The 19,942-nt window shown below is 43.9% G+C and overlaps 1 protein-coding gene across 1 annotated transcript in view; it reads left to right on the forward strand.

Annotated features, from left to right (window-relative positions):
- Window positions 1-250: 250 nt before the first annotated feature.
- Crkl (CRK like proto-oncogene, adaptor protein) overlaps window positions 251-19,942 on the forward strand; it is a 37,199-nt gene continuing 17,507 nt past the window's right edge. The window contains exons 1-2 of the mRNA XM_069994283.1: window positions 251-1,081; window positions 15,533-15,998. Of these exons, the coding sequence (XP_069850384.1) occupies window positions 771-1,081; window positions 15,533-15,998 (777 nt within the window). The 5' untranslated portion in view covers window positions 251-770. The remainder of the gene's footprint in view (window positions 1,082-15,532; window positions 15,999-19,942) is intronic.

A 19,942-nucleotide genomic window follows, 5' to 3' on the forward strand; every position in this document is an offset into this window, starting at 1 on the left:
GTTTTCTTGCCAACACTAGAACACCAGGCGGCCGCAGCGCCCCCGGCGGCGTACCGTGGTCCAGGAAGGGAGTGCCCGCCACCACTGCCTCCTCGACCTCCTCCCGGAACGCGGGAGCGTGCGCCCGTGCCTCACGCCCCTGGTCCTTGCCTCCGCTTCTGATTGGCTATGGTGAGAGACGTCACGGGGAGGGCCCCGTCAGCCTCTGGGAGCTGCGACTTCGCGCGTGCGCAGTCGGAGAGCACTGAGCGGAGTGGGAGGTGGCCGGCGGCTTCTCCCACGTCCGCCATTTTGTTGCTGTGGCTATTGCGAGCGGGCTTGGCAAAACTGCCTCGGGGTCTCTGCGTTTCTTGCAGTTTGGTGCTTTCGTGTGACGACGAGGGTCAGTGCAGACCTTTGGGGCTGCGGAGCTTGTACATTCCAGGCCGGGAGTCACTAAAGCCACCTCCGGTATTCCGGGCTGCCCAAGAACCCCCCGGGCGGCCTCCGTTTACGGCTGCGCTTCGTCTACCCCGACCCCAGGGTTCTGTCCCTCTTTCCCCGGGCCGACTCTGTCCGCGAGGAGCTCCCGGAGCAGGCGGGCGGCAGCAGAGGATGCTGCGGACCCGGAGCCGAGAGGAAGGTCCCGGCCCAGCTCGCTAAGTTCTCCTCGAGGGGTGCGAAGAGGCCCTTTCTCGGCACCCGAGCCGCCTGCCGGCAAAGGCTTCCAGACTAGGCAAGAGCAGTCGCCGCCCAGACCCGCCGCCGAGCCCCCTCCCCGGCCCAACACCATGTCCTCCGCCAGGTTCGATTCCTCAGACCGCTCGGCTTGGTACATGGGGCCGGTGTCTCGCCAGGAGGCGCAGACTCGGCTCCAGGGCCAGCGCCACGGAATGTTCCTAGTCCGGGACTCCTCCACCTGCCCTGGAGACTATGTGCTATCGGTGTCCGAGAACTCTCGTGTCTCCCACTACATCATCAACTCCCTGCCCAACCGCCGTTTTAAGATCGGAGACCAGGAGTTTGACCATTTGCCGGCCTTGCTGGAGTTCTACAAGATCCACTACCTGGACACCACCACCCTGATCGAGCCAGCGCCCAGGTACGCGCGAACCCCTGCCCTTCTAGGGTGTACAACCTGCCCAGCCGCGGAGGAGGGCCGCGAATGGGGTGGGTTGAAGACCAGGGGGTGAGCTGGGGGGAAGAACTGAATCCATTTTCCCCATTCCGAACCAAAAGGCCTTATTAAGAGAAGGTTAATGTCAGGATCTGGGTCACTGGATGAGAGTATGCTTTAAAAAAATATTGATGGTTGCATCGTTCAGTCGGACGTTTTTTTGTCTTTTGTCACTTTGCCATAATACTAATGTAAGGGCTTTTTTTTTTTTTCAACTATCTTTTGGATCATAGACTTTGAGACTCCGAAGACAGCCGTGGCATGTCTCCTTCCCAGCCCCTTAAAAATTCACATTCACAAGTTTGAACATTATTTAAGGGTTTTGGATCCCCTTCAGATCTCTCAACTGCAGGTTTTAACAACTGGGCTGCAGACTTTTCCAACAATAGCCAAAATGAAAGTGCCTTAGCGTTTAGAAACAAAAATCTTTCATTGGAATACCAGAACTATATATTGATATTCTGATGGCAAATTTGAAGCAACACCTCTTTTAATTTCAAAGTGGATCGTTTAATTGCAAAGAAAAGAGAAAGTGCCTTGCTATAGTGAGGACATTTTTAGGAAAATATGTGTCTCCCCTTCCCCTAGGTGCACTAGAGGTAGTATGGTTAATTGACAAGGTGGAATGGTACTTAATTCTATACCAGTTCAGTTTTAAATATACTTTGCATATTAGTCTAGTAGTTTAACATAATTAAAAGTTAACCCAAAGTTAAGCCAGGCTTGGGGGTATACATCTGTAACCTCAGCACTCCAGAGGCTGTGGCAAGAAGGTTTGAAGCCAGCCTAAAATACAGGGAGACTGTCTCAAAAAACTGAAACAAGTCGGATCTGGTGACTGATGCCTGTAATCCTTGCTACTCTAGAGGCTGCGAACTGAGCGTCCCAGTTTGAAGCCAGCCCTGGTAGGAATGTCTGTGAGACTTTTATCTCCAGTTAATCCATCAAAATGCAAGAAGTGGAACTGTGGTTCAAGTGTTGAACACAAAACCTCAGGGACAGCACCCAGACCATGAGTTCAAAGCCCCAGAACCAGTACCTCCCCAAAAAGGCATAAAACCAAAGTGACAACATTCCTTTTCCCAAGTAAAATGCATTATTTTATTTGATTATGTGTTAATTTGCCTCAGCGAATATTTTTTCAGATTTTTTTTTTTTTTTTTTTTTGGGTCTGGTCATGGGGCCTGAACTCTGGGCCTGTCAAGGCTAGCGCTCTACCACTTGAGCCACAGCGCCACTTCCGGCTTTTTTCTTTTTTCTTATGTGGTGCTGAGGAATCGAACCCAGGGCTTCATGCATGCAAGGCAAGCGCTCTACCACTGAGCCACCTTCCCAGCCCCTATCAGATTTATTTAAATGATAACAAGTTTGAATTGAAAATTTAGGATTTTTTTAATAACTAGAATTTTTACATTTGAAAAAGTTTAAAATATCTTAAAATATTTCACTGCCAAGTTTAATTCTTAAAACTTTTGGATGCTGGTACTGAGGCTAGAACTCAGGGCCTGACACTTTTCCTTAGCTTTTTCCATGCAAAGCTGGTGCTCTACCATTTGAGTTGCAGTTCCACTTCTGGCTTTTTGCTGGTTAATTAAATATAAGAATCTCACAGACTTTCCTGCCCTGGCTGTCTTTGAATAGTGATCCTCAGATTTTAGCCTCCTGAGTAGCTGTGATTACAGATGTAAGCCACCTGCTCTTGGCTTAAATTCCTATTTTAGAAGGATTCAGGGTTGATGTAGGTTGTTCAAAGGATATTTCTGATTTTATGGAATTCCTAAGGAAGTATTATTTTGAACTTTCAACATAAAAAGCTATTGTAATTAATTAAGGTTGCTAAAAATATGAGTTGCTTCATTCAGTAGGGTGGAGTGAAGAAAAAAAGTTGTGATAGTATAATGACTAAGATTACTTGCTGCACTAAATAGACTTTAATGAGCAGAGAAAACGTTATAAATAAAATTCTATATAATAAAGATCATGACTCCAAGAATCTGATTAGTGAAACTTAAGCTGTGATAGTATAATGACTAAAATTACTTGCTGCACTAAATAGACTTTAATGAGCCAAGAAAACGTTATGAATAAAATTCTATATAACAAAGATCATGACTCCAAGAATCTGATTAGTGAAACTTGACAAGTTTTAATAAATGCTGGTAGATGCAGTTAACTTTGAACACAGTGTAATTCCAGTGTTAGGGGTTGGTAATGTGTTTAACTAAATTGTCTCTAATTTGTAAACGTGGATTACATAATTAATTTCAGACCTTTATTAAGCTGTGCTGTATGCAAGACAAGTGCTTATGTCTGGTGACAGGTACTTTGAGTTGGCTTGATTTCTTTTAGAGGGAGAAAAAGGAATATCCTGCAGTGGCTTTCCACTGTCCACAAATCTAAATTTTCCTTACATATCTCTTCTCTGATCCCACATGTAATTGTTTGTCTTTGTTCCCTCATCTTCAGTGCAGTTCTACTAAACAGACCACTTACTCCCTGGTAACCATCTTTACTTATACCTTTACTTTTTCAGGGGTGTTCCCTTTTCATTGATTGCTTCGCTCTACCTCTCTCTTTACCTATTGAAATCCTGTTGTTCTTGGTCTGCTCACAAATAATAAGACTTTTCCCTGAAGCTCTCCCTCGTATTCAGCTTTACTTGTTTCTGCTCAGTCTCTGCTCTCTGCCCCAGACATGTTGCTGTTTTTCATTTTCCCTGGTATCTAAAGATGATCACAGTGTTGGTTGAATTGGATCTTGACAGGATTTACTTTGTTATACTGCTTTTTTTTTCTTTTTTTTTTTTCCATTGGTGGGGCCTGAACTCTGGACCTGGGGGCTGCCCCTCAGCTCTTCAGCTCAAGGCTAGTGCTCTACCACTTGAGCCACAACACCACTTCCGTCTTTGTCTGCTTATGTGGTGCTAAGGAATGGAACCCAGGGCCTCATGCATACAAGGCAAGCACTCTACCACTTGAGCCACTGAGTCACTTCTGGTTCTCAGTAGTTTATTGGAGATAAGAGTCTCAGGGACTTTCTTGCCCAGGCTGGCTGAACCGTGATCCTCAGATCTCAGCCTCCTGTGTAGCTAGGATTACAGGTGTGAGTCACCAGCACCCGGCAGTATTAACTTTTTATAGAAAGCTAATGGTTAAGGAAGTGGTGCTGTGGCTCAAGCGGTAGAGTGCTAACCTTGAACTGAAGAGCGGAGGGATAGCGCCCAAGCCCAGAGTTCAAGCCCCACAACCGACAAAAGAAAGAAAGAAATCTAATGGTTAAGTCAGGCACAGTGGTGCTCACCTTTACTCTCACCTTTATTTCAGCGGTTTGAGGTGAAAGGATCACTCAGGCTCATGGATTTAAGATCAACCTGGGCTGTGTGTGTGTAGTGTTAATAGAGCCTTGGGTGTGTGTGTGGGGTGTGTGTTGCCAAACAGAAAACTTGGTGTGTGTGTTTTTTTCACTCCATACAAGATACAATTAAGCAGCTTACCTTTCGTAAATTAAAAATTGAGCTTTTAAAAATTAGTTGTGTGGATGGGTATTGATAGCTCATGTCTGTAATCCTAGCTACTCAGGAGGCTGAGATCTGAGGTTCACTGTTCAAAGCCAGCCTGGGCAGGAAGCTCCGTGAGACTCTTATCTTCAATAAATCACTCAGAAAAATTGAAAGTGGCGTCATGGCTCAAGTGGTAGAGCACTCACCTTGAGCTGAAGAGCTGAGGGACAGCGCCCAGGTCCAGAGTTCAGGCCCCACAACCGACCAAAAAAAAAAATCAGGTATATGCTCATTAGTATTTATTTAGTTTTATATTATTTGTTGTTGTTGTTGTTGGTTGTGAGGTCTGAACTCTGGGCCTGGGTGCTGTCCCCTCAGCTCTTCAGCTCAAGGCGAGCACTTTACCACTTGAGCCATAGTGCCACCTCCGTTTTTTCTGCTTATGTGGTGCTGAGGAATCGAACCCAGGGCCTCATAGATGCAAGGCAAACACTATACCACCTTCCTAGCCCAACAACTTTTTTTCTTAGCTGAAGTTAATAACTAGCGTGTTTTGACACAAGGTGAGAACTGATGCTCATACTGATCTACTCTGATCCTTTATATTAGAATGCTTTTTTTCTTTCTTTTCTTTTTTTTTGGTGGAGCTAGGGATAGAATTCAAGGTTACTGCTGAGCTCTGTCCTCAGCCCTTCAGTGTTTTTTTGACAGTTTTAGGAATTGAACCCAGTGCCTTTTGTGTTCCAGGTAGGTGTTCTGCCATTGACCTGTAATACTCTCTTCCTCCAACTCTTGGAGTGTTATATTAGAGAATTATATTCCAGTGTAGGTGATTAACAGACATATTTTTTCCATTGTAGAACTTACATTTTCATGGAGATGATAGTCTAAACAAAACAAAAACAAAATACAAACAAATGCTACAGAAAGAATAAACCGCCAAGTAACCGTGTCTCATGCCTATAATGCCTGTAGGCTTAGAGTTAAAGATTGCAGTTTGAAGCCAGCCCAGGCAGGGAAATCTGTGAATTACTAAAAAACAACAACAAAAGCCCCAAGTAGAGCTATGGCTCAAGTGGTAGAGCTAGCCTTGAACAACAACAACAAAAAACTCAAGAACAGCTCCCAGGGCCTGACTGAGTTCAAGCCCCTAGATCCCTCCCACCTCCACGCGCACGATAGTAAACCTAGGTTGAGATAACACAAGAGAAATGGTTTACCTGAGAGAGGATCAGAGAAAGCAAGAAGGTAAGACCTAAAGGTATATAAGGGGGGCAGGCCATAGGAAGGATTGGGCTGAGTAGAGGGGAAGAGCCTTGAGAAAGAGGGATGTATGTATGTATTTAGTGCTGGTTCTGGGGTTTGGACTCAGGGCCTAGGTGAGCTTTTATTTTGCTAAAGGCTAGTTAGTGCTCTACCACTTAAGCCATAGCTCCACTTCTGGCTTTTGGAGGGTGTTATTTGGAGATAATAGTTTCTCTGGGCTGTCTGGGCTGTTCTTCCAATCACAATCCTCAGATCTTAGCCTCCTGAGTAGCCAGGATTACAGGTATGAGCCACCAGCATCCTGCTCAAGATTTTTCTTCTTCTTTTCTTTCTTTTCTTTTTCTTTTTTTTTTTTTGCCAGTACTGGGGCTTGAACTCAGGACCTCGTCACTGTCCCTGAGCTTCTTTGCTCAAGGCTAGCACTCTACCACTTGGGCCCCTGTGCGACTTCCAGCTTTTTCTGTTTATGTGTACTGAGGAATCGAACCAGGGCTTCATGCATGCTAGGATAGTACTCTACCACTGAGCCACACTCCCAGCCCTGTGCATTTCTCTTGGACAGTGTTATCTCTAGTCTCATTAATATTTTAAGATGTAGTAAGTAACAAACTCAAAATAAAATAAAAGGTGTGGCAAAGCTTGTAATCCTAGCTACTTAGGAGGCTGAGATTGGGAGGTTCACCGTTTGACAACCAGACTTAACAAAAAAAGTACACAAGACTCATCGCAACTAATAAAAACCTGGTTCAACCGGGCGCTGGTGGCTCACGCCTGTAATCCTAGCTACTCAGGAGGCTGAGATCTGAGGATCTCGGTTCAAAGCCAGCCCGGGCAGGAGAGACCGTGAGACTCCTATCTCCAATAAACCACCAGAAAACCGGAAGTGGCGCTGCAGCTCAAGTGGTAGAGCACTCGCCTTGAGCTGAAGAGCTGAGGGACAGCGCCCAGGCCCAGAGTTCAAGCCCCATGACCGACAAAAAAAAAAAAAAAGAAGCTCAGAGACAATGCTCAGGCCCTGAGTTCAAGTCCCTGGACTGGCAAAAACAAAAAACAAAAACCCTCAATACTGCCAAAAAAAGGGAAAGAAAGGGAACTAAAATAGGACCAAAGACTTGGCTCAGATGGTAAAGCACCTGCCTAGAGGTGCAGCTAGAATTCCAGCTCTGGTGAGAGAGAACTGGAAAAGAATGCTTAGTCTAACCTGAGAACCCTGAGAGGGAACCCTCAGATTCATACAGCAGGCCCCTTTCCAGGCCTTCTTCCCACAGCCCTTATTCTAAATAGTTGAGTTATCAAATCTGATTTCCATAATTGTGACTAAGGAAGTATTTCCACTATTTTGTCAACATAGAATTTATTGCTATGAGTAAACCCCTTTTAATTCAGTTCAAGTGAGATATAAGAACATTATCCTGGCTGGGAAGGAGACTCAGTGGTAGAGCGCTTGCCTTGCATGCATTGAGGCCCTGGGTTCGATTCCTCAGCACCACTTACGCAGAAAAAAAAAAGCCAGAAGTGGCAATATGGCTCAAGTGGTAGAGTGCTAGCCTTGAGCTGAATAGCTGAGGGACAGTGCCCAGGCCCAGAGTTCAGGCCCCATGACTGGACCTCCCCCCCCAAAAAAAACAAAAACAAAAACAAAAAAGAACATTATCCTTAGGCCAGGAGTAGAAACTTGACCTGTTAGAGTTGTTTTCTATAGATCCTGTTTAAGTGAGGTTTTTTGGGGGAAGGAGGATAGACAAGGAGGGAGGTTAATTCTAAACTCTGGGCTAGGTTGTTTATAAGAGCCCCTAAGGCTTTAGCCTTATTTTTTCTGGTAAGTAAATTGGGGTATAGATTATACTGACCTAAGATCATAAAAGGTAAAAGGTCAAGTGGGACCATCAGACATGTGTCAGCTTATCTGGAGTGACAGCTAACAGCTAAGAACATAACAGAAGTGGAAGAATGGCAAGGTGAAGAGGCTTCTAAGATGTATCATGTGGCATACAGGGGCTTTATTTTGTTAGAGTAACAACACAAACTCAGGTTTGAACTTAGGACCTCACACTTGCTAGGCAGGTACTCCTACCACTAGAGCTATTCCTATAGTTACTATTCAGGTAAGGTTTTTATTTTCTTGCCCAGACTGCCCTGGATTATGATTCTCATCCTACTTTATACCTCCTGCATAGTTGGAATCACAGGCATACTTTTTTTCCTTGAGATGGAGTCTTACCTTTAGCCCAGGCTATTCCTAACAGTCTTTTTTTTTTTTTTTTGTCTGGTCGTGGGGCCTGAACTCTGGGCCTGAGCACTGTCCCTCAGCTCTTCAGCTCAAGGCCAGCGCTCTACCACTTGAGCCACAGCGCCATTTCCAGTTTTCTAGTGGTTTATTGGAGATAAGAGTCTCACGGACTTTCCTTGCCCGGGCTGGCTTTGAACCACAGCTTCCTTAGTAGCTAGGATTACAGGCGTGCTCTGTGTGTGTGTGTGTGTGTGTGTGTGTGTGTGTGTGTGTGTGTGTGTGTGTGTGTGTGTGTGTGTGTGTGTGTGTACGTGTGTGTACGTGTGTGTACGTGTGTACGTGTGTACGTGTGTGTACATGTACCCACGCTGGTACTTGAACCCAGAACCATGGCATTATCCTTTAACTTTTTTTTTCTGCCAGTCCTGGGCACTATCCCTGAGCTTGTTTTGCTCAAGGCTAGCACTCTGCCACTTGAGCCACAGCACCACTTCTGGCTTTTTCTGTGTAGTGGTACTGAGGAATCAAATCTAGGGATTCGTGCCTGCTAGGCAAGCATTCTTACCACCAAGCCACATTCCCAGTCCTATCCTTTAATTATTTTACTCAAGGCTAGTATTCTTACCACTTGAGCCACAGCTCCACTTCTAGTTTTCTGGTTAATTGGATAATTGACCATTATTATAATTATATTAATAAATGTATAAATAATTTATACTAATAAATTAAGCACTTTTCTGGTTAATTGGAGATAGGAGTCTCAAGGAAGCCAGCACCAGTCTCAGTGGTTCATGCCTGTAATCCTAGCTACTCAGGAGACTGAGATCTGAGGATCATGGTTCAAAGCCACCCTGGGCAGGATAGCCTGTGAGACTCTTTTATCTCCAATTAACCACTAGAAAACCGGAAGTGGCACTGTGGCTCAAGTGGTAGAGCGCATGCCTTAAGCTGAAGAGTGCAGGAACAGCACCCAAGCCCAGAATTCAAGCCTCACAACCAACAAAAAAAGAGAGAAAGAGTCTCAAGGACTTTCCTGCCTGGGCTGGCTTTGAACTGTAATCCTCGGATCTCAGCTTCCTTAGTAGCTAGGATAACAGGCATGAGCCACTGGTGCTTGGCTAGAGCTATTTTTAATTATACAAATGCTATAATAAAATACCCTTGAGTGAGTTCTTAAATAGAACTGATTGTGCCATTAGTAAAGTGTCAACCTGTTACTCAGCAAATTTTTCACAAAATCACTGTGGCTCTTGAAATAGAAACAAAGATGTACAGTAAGTAAGGGTGGTAAGTGTGTTCAGTCAACCTCCTATGCTGATTTGTTATCAAGAGTTGTGAATGTTATTTTTTTTTTTTTTGGGTCCGGTTGTGGGACCTGAACTCTGGGCCTGGGCGCTGTCCCTCAGCTCTTCAGCTCAAGGCTAGCGCTCTACCACTTGAGCCACAGTGCCACTTCCGGCTTTTTGCTTATGTGGTGCTGAGGAATCGAACCCAGGGCCTCATGCATGCAAGGCAAGCACTCTACCACTGGGCCACCTTCCCAGCCCCGAGTTGTGAATGTTATGGACACATTATCACACAAGTTCTCTAAAAGGTGCAGTTTGTGCCTGAGACTAATTTCCGTAAATGTTATAAGTTGAGGACTCTAGAACCAAACTTCCTGGGTTTGACTCCTTTCTCTATAAAAATGATTTGACTTCCTCATCTATAAAGAGGATAACTATCTCTCAGGATTGCTGTGAGGATTAAATAATCAAAAGCTACAAACCACTGGATGTGGTGGCAGGACTGTAATCCTGGTTCTCAAGAGGTTGAGGCAGGAGGATGGTGTGTGTTTTTTTGTTTGTTTGTTTGTTTGTTTCTTTTTTTTAATTTAATTTAATTTTATTTGTGAAAATACTGTACAGAGGAGTTACAATTACATGGGCAGGATAATGCATACATTTCTTAGCAAGCATTGCAGCCTCCTCCTTTGTTTACTCTTCACATCCCTTCCCAGCCTCCCCCCTCCCCCCCATCCCAATCCTATTCCTCCCCCCCCCCCCCCCCCCCGACGTTGTAAAGCTCGTTTTGGACATGACAACTTGTACTTCTCATTGTTGCAACAGGTCCACCTGTATCCTTAAACAACTGGTTTTTCCCCATCTCCTCCACAAGTTATACTGACATCAAATATAGTGAAAGCAGGGGTTATACTGTGGGGGAGGGACATACAAAGCAACAAAGAGATAATCTTATAAATGCATTAGAAACACATGCATGAAAGAAAAAAACATTAAAATACACATCTAAGGGTTCATTTTCCTGACATCACATTATCTGACCTTTTCCGCTTGACTCATACATATACTAGATATTACAAATAAGGGAAACCATGGGACCTATGTTTCTTTGGGCCTGGCTTACTTCACTTAATATAATTTTTTCCAAGTTTTGGAGGGATGTGGACAGAAAGGAACTTTACTTCATTGTTGGTGGGAATGTAAACTTGTTCAACTACTTTGGAAAGCAGTATGGAGGTTCCTCAAAAGACTCCACATAGAACTCCCCTATGACCCAGCAATCCCACTTTTGGGCATTTACCCAAATGTTTACAAACAAGACCACACTAAAGCTACCAGCACAACTATGTTTATTGCAGCATTATTTACCATAGCTAAGATATGGAACCAACCCAGATGCCCCTCAGTAGATGAATGGATCAAGAAAATGTGATATATATACACAATGGAATTCTATGCCTCCATCAGAAAGAATGACATTGCCCCATTTGTTAGGAAAAGGATGGTGTGTTTGAGACCAGCCTGAGCTACATAGTGAAACCCCTATGTCAATCTAAAAAAATCCTGTCAATAGTATCTAGAATCACTGTTTTAACTCATTATTGCTGCTCCTACTGTCATTTTTTCAGATAGACCTGTATTAAGCATTTACTGTTGGCTAATGAGAAACAAGGGCTTTTGGAGTTTTTAAGAAATTAGTTATTTACATTAGAGAAACATAAAGGTTTTGCCAAATTTTAGAAGGCAATTAGCAATACATAACAAAGTCTATAAATATGTTCATCTTTTTAAAAATCTAATAATTCTAGTGTAGAGAAAATAAGCTCATGGAATTACGAGTATAGTTCAGTGGTAGGGTGCATGTGAAGAATGCTCAAGACTGTGGGTTCAGTCTCCAGCACAACGAGAGAAGAAAATGTGTTTAAAAGGGCTTCTTGGAGCTAGGTTCCAATGGCTCGTGCTTAGCTACTTTGAGGATCCAGGTTCAAAGTCAGCCTGGGCAGAAAAATCCATGAAACTGTTACCCCTAATTAACCACAAGAAAATTGGAAGTGAAGCAGTGGCTCAAGTGGTATAGCTCTAGCCTTGAGCACAAAAGCTCAAGGACAGCACCCAGGCCCAGAGGTCAAGCTCCAGGACCAGCAAAAAAATGGCTCAGTGGCTCATCTGTAATCCTTGCTATTATCACAGTTCAAAGCTAGGCTGGGCAGAAATGTCTATGAGACTCTAACTCAAATTAAACCACCCCCTCAAAAAAAAAAAAGTGGAAGTGGAGCTGTGGCTCAAGTGGTAAGTGTGCTAGCTAGTCTTGAGCACAAAAGCTCAGGGACAGCATCCAAACCTTGAGTCAAGGGCCCAGGACTTATAACATTGATGGTTAAATAGGAAGATTTAGAAAAACTGACTATCCAGAGATGCTTCATTACACAGAATGAAATGTCACAGGTATCTACAGGACTTTTTTTTTTTTTTAAACTGGTTGTCGGGCTTGAACTCTGGGCCTGGGAGCTATCCCTCAGTTCTTCAGCACAAGGCTAGTGCTGTACCACTTGAGCGACGGTGCCACTTTTGGCTTTTTCTGCTTATGTGGTGCTGAGGAATCGAACCCAGGGCCTCATGCGTGCAAAGCAAGCACTCTACCACTGAGCCACCTTCCCAGTCCCACAGGACTCTTAAGAAAGCCATAAATTTGGCAGTGGGAAGGAAGAAAATGATAAAGATCATTGTAGTTTTCTTAGGGTAGGAATTGTAGCTTTTTTTTTTTTTTTTTGGTTCTGTGACTTGAACTCTTAAACTCTCATCCTGGGTGCTGTCCCTTAGCTTCTTTTGCTCAAAGCTAGTGCTCTACTTGAACCATGGTGCCACTTCTGGCTTGTTCTGAGTAGTTAACTCCCCCCACACTTGGTCATTTGTGGAGCTTGAACTCTGGGCCTGGGCGCTGGCCCTCAGCTCTTCAGCTGAAGGCTAGTGCTCTACCACTTGAGCCAGAGAGCTACTTCCCATTTTCTGGTGGTTAATTGGAGTCTCACAGACTTTCCTGCCCGGGTTGGCTTTGAACCAAGATCCTTAGCATCCTGAGTAGCTGATTAAGGCCTGAGCCAGCAGCACCCAGCTTCCCCAAACATATCCTTTTTTTTTTTTTGTCTCAACAAGGCAATTTTCTTCTGTATAGGAATAAATAAGCATATATATCATGGCTTTTGTTTTCATATTTCCACTGTTTTCCCCCTTTTTTCAGTGCTTAGGATCAAATCCATAAGCTTCATGTATGTTAGGCAAGCACGGAGGTATGTACTCAGACTAAAGGGGAAATAAACTTTTTTTTTTCCCACTCTTTCTTTTGGTGGTTATAGTGGGGCTTGAACTCAGGGCTTTGTGCTCTTGATTGTTTTTGTCACTCAAGGCAGGTACTCTACCACTGGAGCCATACCTCTACTTCCATCTTTTTTTGTTTTTTTGGTCTGTAGTGGGGCCTGAACTCTAGGCCTGAGCACTGTCCCTCAGCTCTTTAGCTCAAGGCTAGCGCGCTACCATTTGAGCCATAGCACCACTTCGGGCTTTTTCTGCTTATTTGGTGCTGAGGAATCGAACCCAGTGTCATGCATGCAAGGCAAGCACTCTACCACTGAGATACCTTCCCAGCCCCTCCATCTTTTTGCTGTTTAATGGGACATAGGAGTTTCACAGACTTTTCTGCCCAGACTGGCTTTGAATCATAGTTCTCAAATCTCAGACTCCTGAGTAGCTGTAATTACAGGCATGTTCCACAAGTGTCTGGCAAAGTTTTTAATTAAAATGCTTCAACATAGTAGATCACCTTATTACATAAAATTTTCTTAGGTCATTAATTAGGGGGGGGAAAAGGAAAATGGCCATTAGCTAAATGAAGATAAAACAAATGTGAATTATGCATGAGTTAGCAGCCACAGCCTCCCTTAGCATACCCCTCAAAGCAATTAAAATTCTTGTGGTGATCTTTTTGGCAAAGCCACCTCCTCAAGAGATACAGACTCTGCATGAAGCCCAAGGTTTGCTAATTTAGTATAAGTCTGTACTTCAGAAAAATACAGCGAGGAAAGTAAATTTTTCTCAAAACAGTATGTTTACAAGTTTTAAGAACATTTCTTAGATAAAGAAAAACTTCTATAATACTTTCATGTGGAATATTGCTGATGAGCAGGTACTGTGCTGTTTTTGTTTTGTTTTGGGTTTTGTATTATTCTTGGGACTAACCCATGCCATAGGCATGTTAGGCAAGGACTGATGTCCCAGATGGGACTAGTTTGTAGCTGACTTGAGACAAGCATTCTACAGGCAAATATATTTTAAATCTGTATGTACCAAGAAGGCATTGGTGACTGGGTTGTTGTTTTACATGAGAACTCTTGCCTGTGAATTTTTCAGTGAAACAGATGTTTGTTTGTTTGCCAGTCCTGGGGCTTGAACTCAGGGACTGAGCATTGTCCCTGAGCTTCTTGTGCTCATGGCTAGCACTCTTACCACTTTAGTCACAGCATCACTCTGGCCTTTTCTGTTTATGTGGTTCTTTTTTTTTTTTTTTTTTTTTTTTTTTTTTGGTTGGTTGTGGGGCCTGAACTCTGGGCCTGGGCTCTGTCCCTCAGCTCTTCAGCTCAAGGCTAGCACTCTACCACTTGAGCCACAGCACCACTTCCGGCTTTTTTCTGCTTATGTGGTGCTGAGGAATCGAACCCAGGGCCTCATGCTTGCAAGGCAAGCGCTCTACCACTGAGCCACCTTCCCAGCCCTCTGTTTATGTGGTTCTAAAGAATCGAACTCAGGACTTCATGCATGCTAGGCAAGCACTCTACCACTAAGGCACATTCCCAGACCCACAGATGTTTAGTGCCTTTTTTGGGGGGGAGGTCGATTGTGGGGTTTGAACTCTGGACCTGGGTGCTGTCCCTGCGCTCTTCAGCTCAAGGCAAGCACTCTACCACTTGAGCCACAATGCCACTTCCTGTTTTCTAGTGGTTTATTGGAGGGAGATAAGAATCTCATGGACTTTCTTGCCCTGGCTGGCTTTGAACTGTGATCCTCAAATCTCAGCCTCCTGAGTAGCTAGAATTACAGGCACGAGCCACCGGCGCCTGGCTCACAGATGTTTATTTTAATGGTTAAGTAGTCTTTTACAAGATGAAATGTGGGATTTATTTTCTTACTTTGGCGAGCATATAAGTTTTCTTCTGGCTTTATATTTTGAGAACCAGTGACAAAGACTTTGTCATCTGTATTACCAGGGTAGTTTGTGGGATATGAGCCATTAGATTAGGCCTGGGAGGAAGAGTGTGATAGTTGTGACAGGGTCCAAAGGAAGCCTGTGACTTATGCTAGCACCATTGATTCATACCTGGAATTCTAGCTATGCAGAAGGCTGAGATTTGGAAGATCACTGTTTGAGAGCAGCCTAGCAGAAAAGTCCATTGAGACTGTAGCTAAAATAACCAGCAAAAGTTGGGTGTTGGCGGTTCACATCTGTAATCCTAGCTACCCAGAAGGCTGAGATAAGAGTATCGAGATTCAAAGCCGGCCTGGGCAGGAAAGTCAGTGAGACTCTTTATCTCCAGTTAATCACCAGAAAACTGGAAGGGGAGCTGTGGCTTGGTTTGAGCAAAAGGACTCTGGGACAGCTCCCAGGCCCTGAATTCAAACCCCACAACCACTATCACACCAACAAAAGCCCCTGCAAAATGGGTTAGTGGCATGGCTGAAGTAGTAGAGCACCAGTCAAGCAAGCAAGCCAAAAGAATTAGAGGCTTCAAATTCAAACACCAGTATCACTTCCTCAACGCCCCCCCCCAAAAAAAAAGATAGCTACTGAGCTTACTTGATAATTTAAAAATTAACTTAGTCTAGACATGTGTGCATAAAGAAAAGGTCTCTGTAGAACAGACTATATGTGTTCATTTGATTTAAAACATATATAGTTATAATATAGACCACAGAAGTATGACAGAACTTTCTTAAATACTGAGAATGCAAGGAAGAAAATCATTCATTATATAGGAGAGTGATTTAAATTATACAGACATTGTATAAAATAAGAATTTTCTCCAGAGTAATTTTTTTTTTCTGTTAAGGTACCCAAGCCCACCAATGGGATCTGTCTCAGCACCCAACCTGCCAACAGCAGAAGAAAATCTGGAATATGTACGGACTCTCTATGATTTTCCCGGAAATGATGCTGAAGACCTGCCCTTCAAAAAGGGTGAGATCCTGGTGATAATTGAGAAGCCCGAAGAACAGTGGTGGAGTGCCCGGAACAAGGATGGCCGGGTTGGGATGATTCCTGTTCCTTATGTTGAAAAGCTTGTGAGATCTTCACCTCATGGAAAGCATGGAAATAGGAATTCCAACAGTTATGGCATCCCAGAACCTGCTCATGCGTATGCTCAACCTCAGACCACAACTCCTCTACCTACAGTTTCCAATACTCCTGGAGCAGCAATCAACGCTTTGCCATCAACCCAGAATGGACCTGTGTTTGCAAAAGCAATCCAGAAAAGAGTACCCTGTGCTTATGACAAGACTGCCTTGGCATTAGAGGTAAAAGCTATAAAGATTGGCCTCATGGTCCTTGGACATTGGGTTTTCATTATTAGTTTGATTTAGGTTGGGCAAAGTAATCCTTGCTCATTTAGTTATATTCATAGAAATTAGAGAAGATGGTGATTTTTGAAGATGCACTCTTGGTGTTTTCGCTAATTATTGGCTTTTCCTGTTGGTTATTTCTCCCAAATTCTCAGCCTTTTGATAGTTAATTGGAGATAAGAGTCTCACAGACACTTCTGCTGAGGCTGCCCCCCCCCTTTTTTTTTTTTTTTTTTTTTTGCTTCCAAAACCTCATAGATTTAGTTTCAAAATAGTTGATTTTCTTTCCAGTAAGAAAAGATAATAATTACAAAGATCACTTAGAGGCAGAATCATCATATAGATATATCACTACTTAAATGGATCCATAGTAACTTTTCCAGTTAGCCTCTTTCTGTGGCTTACTAAAATACTAAAGAAAAAAGCTCTGAAAATGAATACAGATCAGCCTATTGGTTGTGTTTCAAAAAGTAGATGTTTAATGTTTGGTACAATTGATAAGCCTGGGTAAGCACAAACCTCATGATAGCATAGTGGGTTTAGGAAAGAAAGGTGAATCTGAAAAACAAAAGTAAATTTTAGTACCTTTTTGCGTGTATATGTCCTGTGGTTTGAATGCAGGACCTGAAACTGTCCCTTAGCTTTTTCACTCAAAGCTGGAGCTCTGTTACTTAAGTCACAGCTCTACTTCTAGCTTTTTGGTAGTTAGATGGGAATAAAGGATCTCACAGACTTTCTGCCAGGCTGACTTCAAACTATGATCCTCAGATCACAGCCTCCTGTGTAATTGGGACTACAGACATGAGCCATCAGTACTTGGAGCGTTTTGTTGGTGTTGGTGTTTATGGTAGTACTAGGATTTGAACTCAGGACCATGAGTTTTGAGTAAGCTTTCTTGCTCACAATTGGCAGTCAACGGGGCTGGGAAGGTGGCTCAGTGGTAGAGCGCTTGCCTTGCATGCCTGAGACCCTGGGTTCAATTCCTCAGCACCACATAAGCAAAAAGCCGGAAGTGGTGCTGTGGCTCAAGTGGTAGAGCACTAGCCTTGAGCTGAAGAGCTGAGGGACAGTGCCCAGGCCCAGAGTTCAGGCCCCACGACCGGACCCCAAAAAAAATAAAAAAAATAAAAAATTGGCAGTCAACCACTTGAATCATGTTTCTTTTAGCATTTTTGCTGGTTAATTGTAGATAAGTCTCGAATTTGTCTGCCAAGGTTGGCTGGATCTTGTTTTTTTTTTTGGGGGGGGGGTCAGGTCGTGGGGCCTGAACTCTGGGTCTGAGCACTGTCCCTCAGTTCTTCAGCTCAAGGCTAGCACTCTACCAGTTGAGCCACAGCGCCACTTCCGGCTTCTTTTTTCTTTTTGCTTATGTGGTGCTGAGGAATGGAACCCAGGGCCTCATGCCTGTAAAGCAAGTGCTCTACCACTGAGCCACCTTCCCAGCCCTCTTGTTGTTTTTTTTAAGTCTAAATAAATAAAGTTAGATTAGCTGTAAATATTATTATATCAAAACGTACGTGGGATTGGCCAGGCACTGGTGGCTCATGTTGTAATCCTAGCTTAGCTACTCAGGAGGCTGAGATCTGAGGATCACAGTTCAAAGCCAGCCCAGACAGGAAAATCCGTGAGACTCTTATCCAATAAGCCACTCAGAAAACCAGAAGTGGCCCTGTGGCTCAAGTGGTGGAGCACTAGCCTTGAGCTGAAGAGCTGAGAGACAGCACCCTGGCCCAGAGTTTGAGCCCTACAATTGACAAAAAACAAAAAACATGGGATTGGATGACTTGCAGACAAGGGGATTGTGGTTCGAGGCCAGCCAGAACAAAATGTTAGTAATACCCTATCTTAAAAGCTAAGCTTGCCGGGCGCCAGTGGCTCACGCCTGGCCTGTAATCCTAGCTACTCAGGAGGCTGAGATCTGAGGATTGGTTCAAAGCCAGCCCATCCGTGAAACTCTTATCTCCAATAAACCACCAGAAAACCGGAAGTGGCGCTGTAGCTCAAGTGGTAGAGCGCTTGCCTTGAGCTGAAGAGTTGAGGGACAGCACTCAGGCCCAGAGTTCAAGCCCCACCGCCAAAAAAAAAAAAAAAAAAAAAGCTAAGCTTGCCAGACCAGACCCTAGTGTCCCACATCTGTAATCCTAGCTATCCAGAAGGCTGAGATTTAATGATTGAGGTTAGAGCCAGCCTGGACAAATATGAAAGACTTTTATCTCCAATTAACCAGGTAAAAGCTGAAAGTAGAGGCATGGTTGAAGTGGTAGAGCAATAACTACAGCAATGAGTGAAAACTCTGAGCAAGAGAAAAAGGACTTTCATTCAAGATTTAACACCACCTTTGAGCTTCTATGCCCTTACCTGTAAAATGCACTTTTTCTCTTATTCTGTCCTTAGCAGACTGTTCTGAAAACCCAGTAAAATGGTACTTGTAAGCCAGATGCTAGTAGCTCATGCCTATAAACCTAGCTACGCAGGAGGCTTGAGATCTGGAGAATCACAGTTCAAAGCCAGCCCAGGCAAGAAACTTCATTAGGCTTTTTTTTTTCTGGTGGTGGACCTGGGCACTGTCCCTCAGCTCTTCAGCTCAAGGCTAGTGCTCTACCACTTGAGAAACAACACCGCTTTTGGCTTTTTCTGCTTATGTAGTGCTGAGGAATCGACCTAGGGCCTCATGCATGCAAGGCAAACTCTACCACTGAGTCACCTTCCCAGCCTTAGTTTATCTCCAATAAACTAATCAAAAAAGTGATGTTGTGGCTCAAGTGGTAGAGCACTCAATTTGAACAAAAAAAGCTCAGAGAGCACCCAGGCCTAGAATTCCAAGTCCCAAGACTGGCCAAAAAAAAAAAAAAAAAGATGATGGTGCTTATAAAGATGTTTTGTCAGGGCTGGGAAGGTGGCTCAGTGGTAGAGCGCTTTCCTTGCATGCATAAGGCCCTGGGTTTGATTCCTCAGCACCACATAAGCAAAAAGAAAAAAGCCGGAAGTGGCACTGTGGCTCAAGTGGTAGAGCGCTAAACTTGAGCTGAAGAGCTGAGGGACAGTGCCCAGGCCCAGAGTTCAGGCCCCACAACCGGACCCCTAAAAAAAAGATGTTTTGTCACCACAGAATGCTATATAAGTATTGTTATAATGTGCTTATCATCCAGTACATTATCAACTTGTATATATATATTAGAAAAACTGAGATCAAGTTATTAACTATTGTTCTCTGTATTCATCCCAAGGTCAAAATAGGGGGAAAGTTGAGAGAGCACTCATGCCCCACACAGGGATGAAGTAATGGAGTTGATTGCTTCAGAAAAGCAAAATATAATCTACAGCCTGCCTACAGCTGAAAGTTAGCTATAATTTATGTGTATTTTTCCATTGATTATCCTGTTTTCTTTAGAACCAAGAAATAATATCTACATAAATTATAGATGAAAGTTTGTTTCAGACTCAGTGATTATACCTCCCTTTCATGTTGGCTATAAGGAGGAAAGAGTGAAGGCTGGGAATGTGGCTTAGTGGTAGAGTGGTTGCCTGGTCTTCATGAAGCCCTGGGTTCAATTCCTCAGTACCACAAAGGCCTGAAGTAGCACTGTGGCTCAAATGGTAAATTGATAGCCTTGAGCAACGTCCTGAGTTCAAGCCCCAGGACCATCACAAAAAAAGGAAAGAGTGAACATCTGAGGCTTACAGTGGGTACCAGAGATCAGAGAGGACCCATGTGCTTTTTTTTTTTTTTTTTTTTTTTGGTCTGGTCGTGGGGCCTGAACTCTGGGCCTGGGCGCTGTCCCTCAGCTCTTCAGCTCAAGGCTAGGACTCTACCACTTGAGCCACAGTGCCACTTCTGGCTTTTTTCTTTTTGCTTATGTGGTGCTGAGGAATCGAACCCAGGGCCTCAGGCATGCAAG

This window comes from Dipodomys merriami, unplaced genomic scaffold, assembly GCF_024711535.1.
Source record: "Dipodomys merriami isolate MVZ:Mamm:240054 unplaced genomic scaffold, mDipMer1.0.p SCAF_45, whole genome shotgun sequence".
In the NCBI taxonomy this organism is placed as follows: domain Eukaryota; kingdom Metazoa; phylum Chordata; class Mammalia; order Rodentia; family Heteromyidae; genus Dipodomys; species Dipodomys merriami.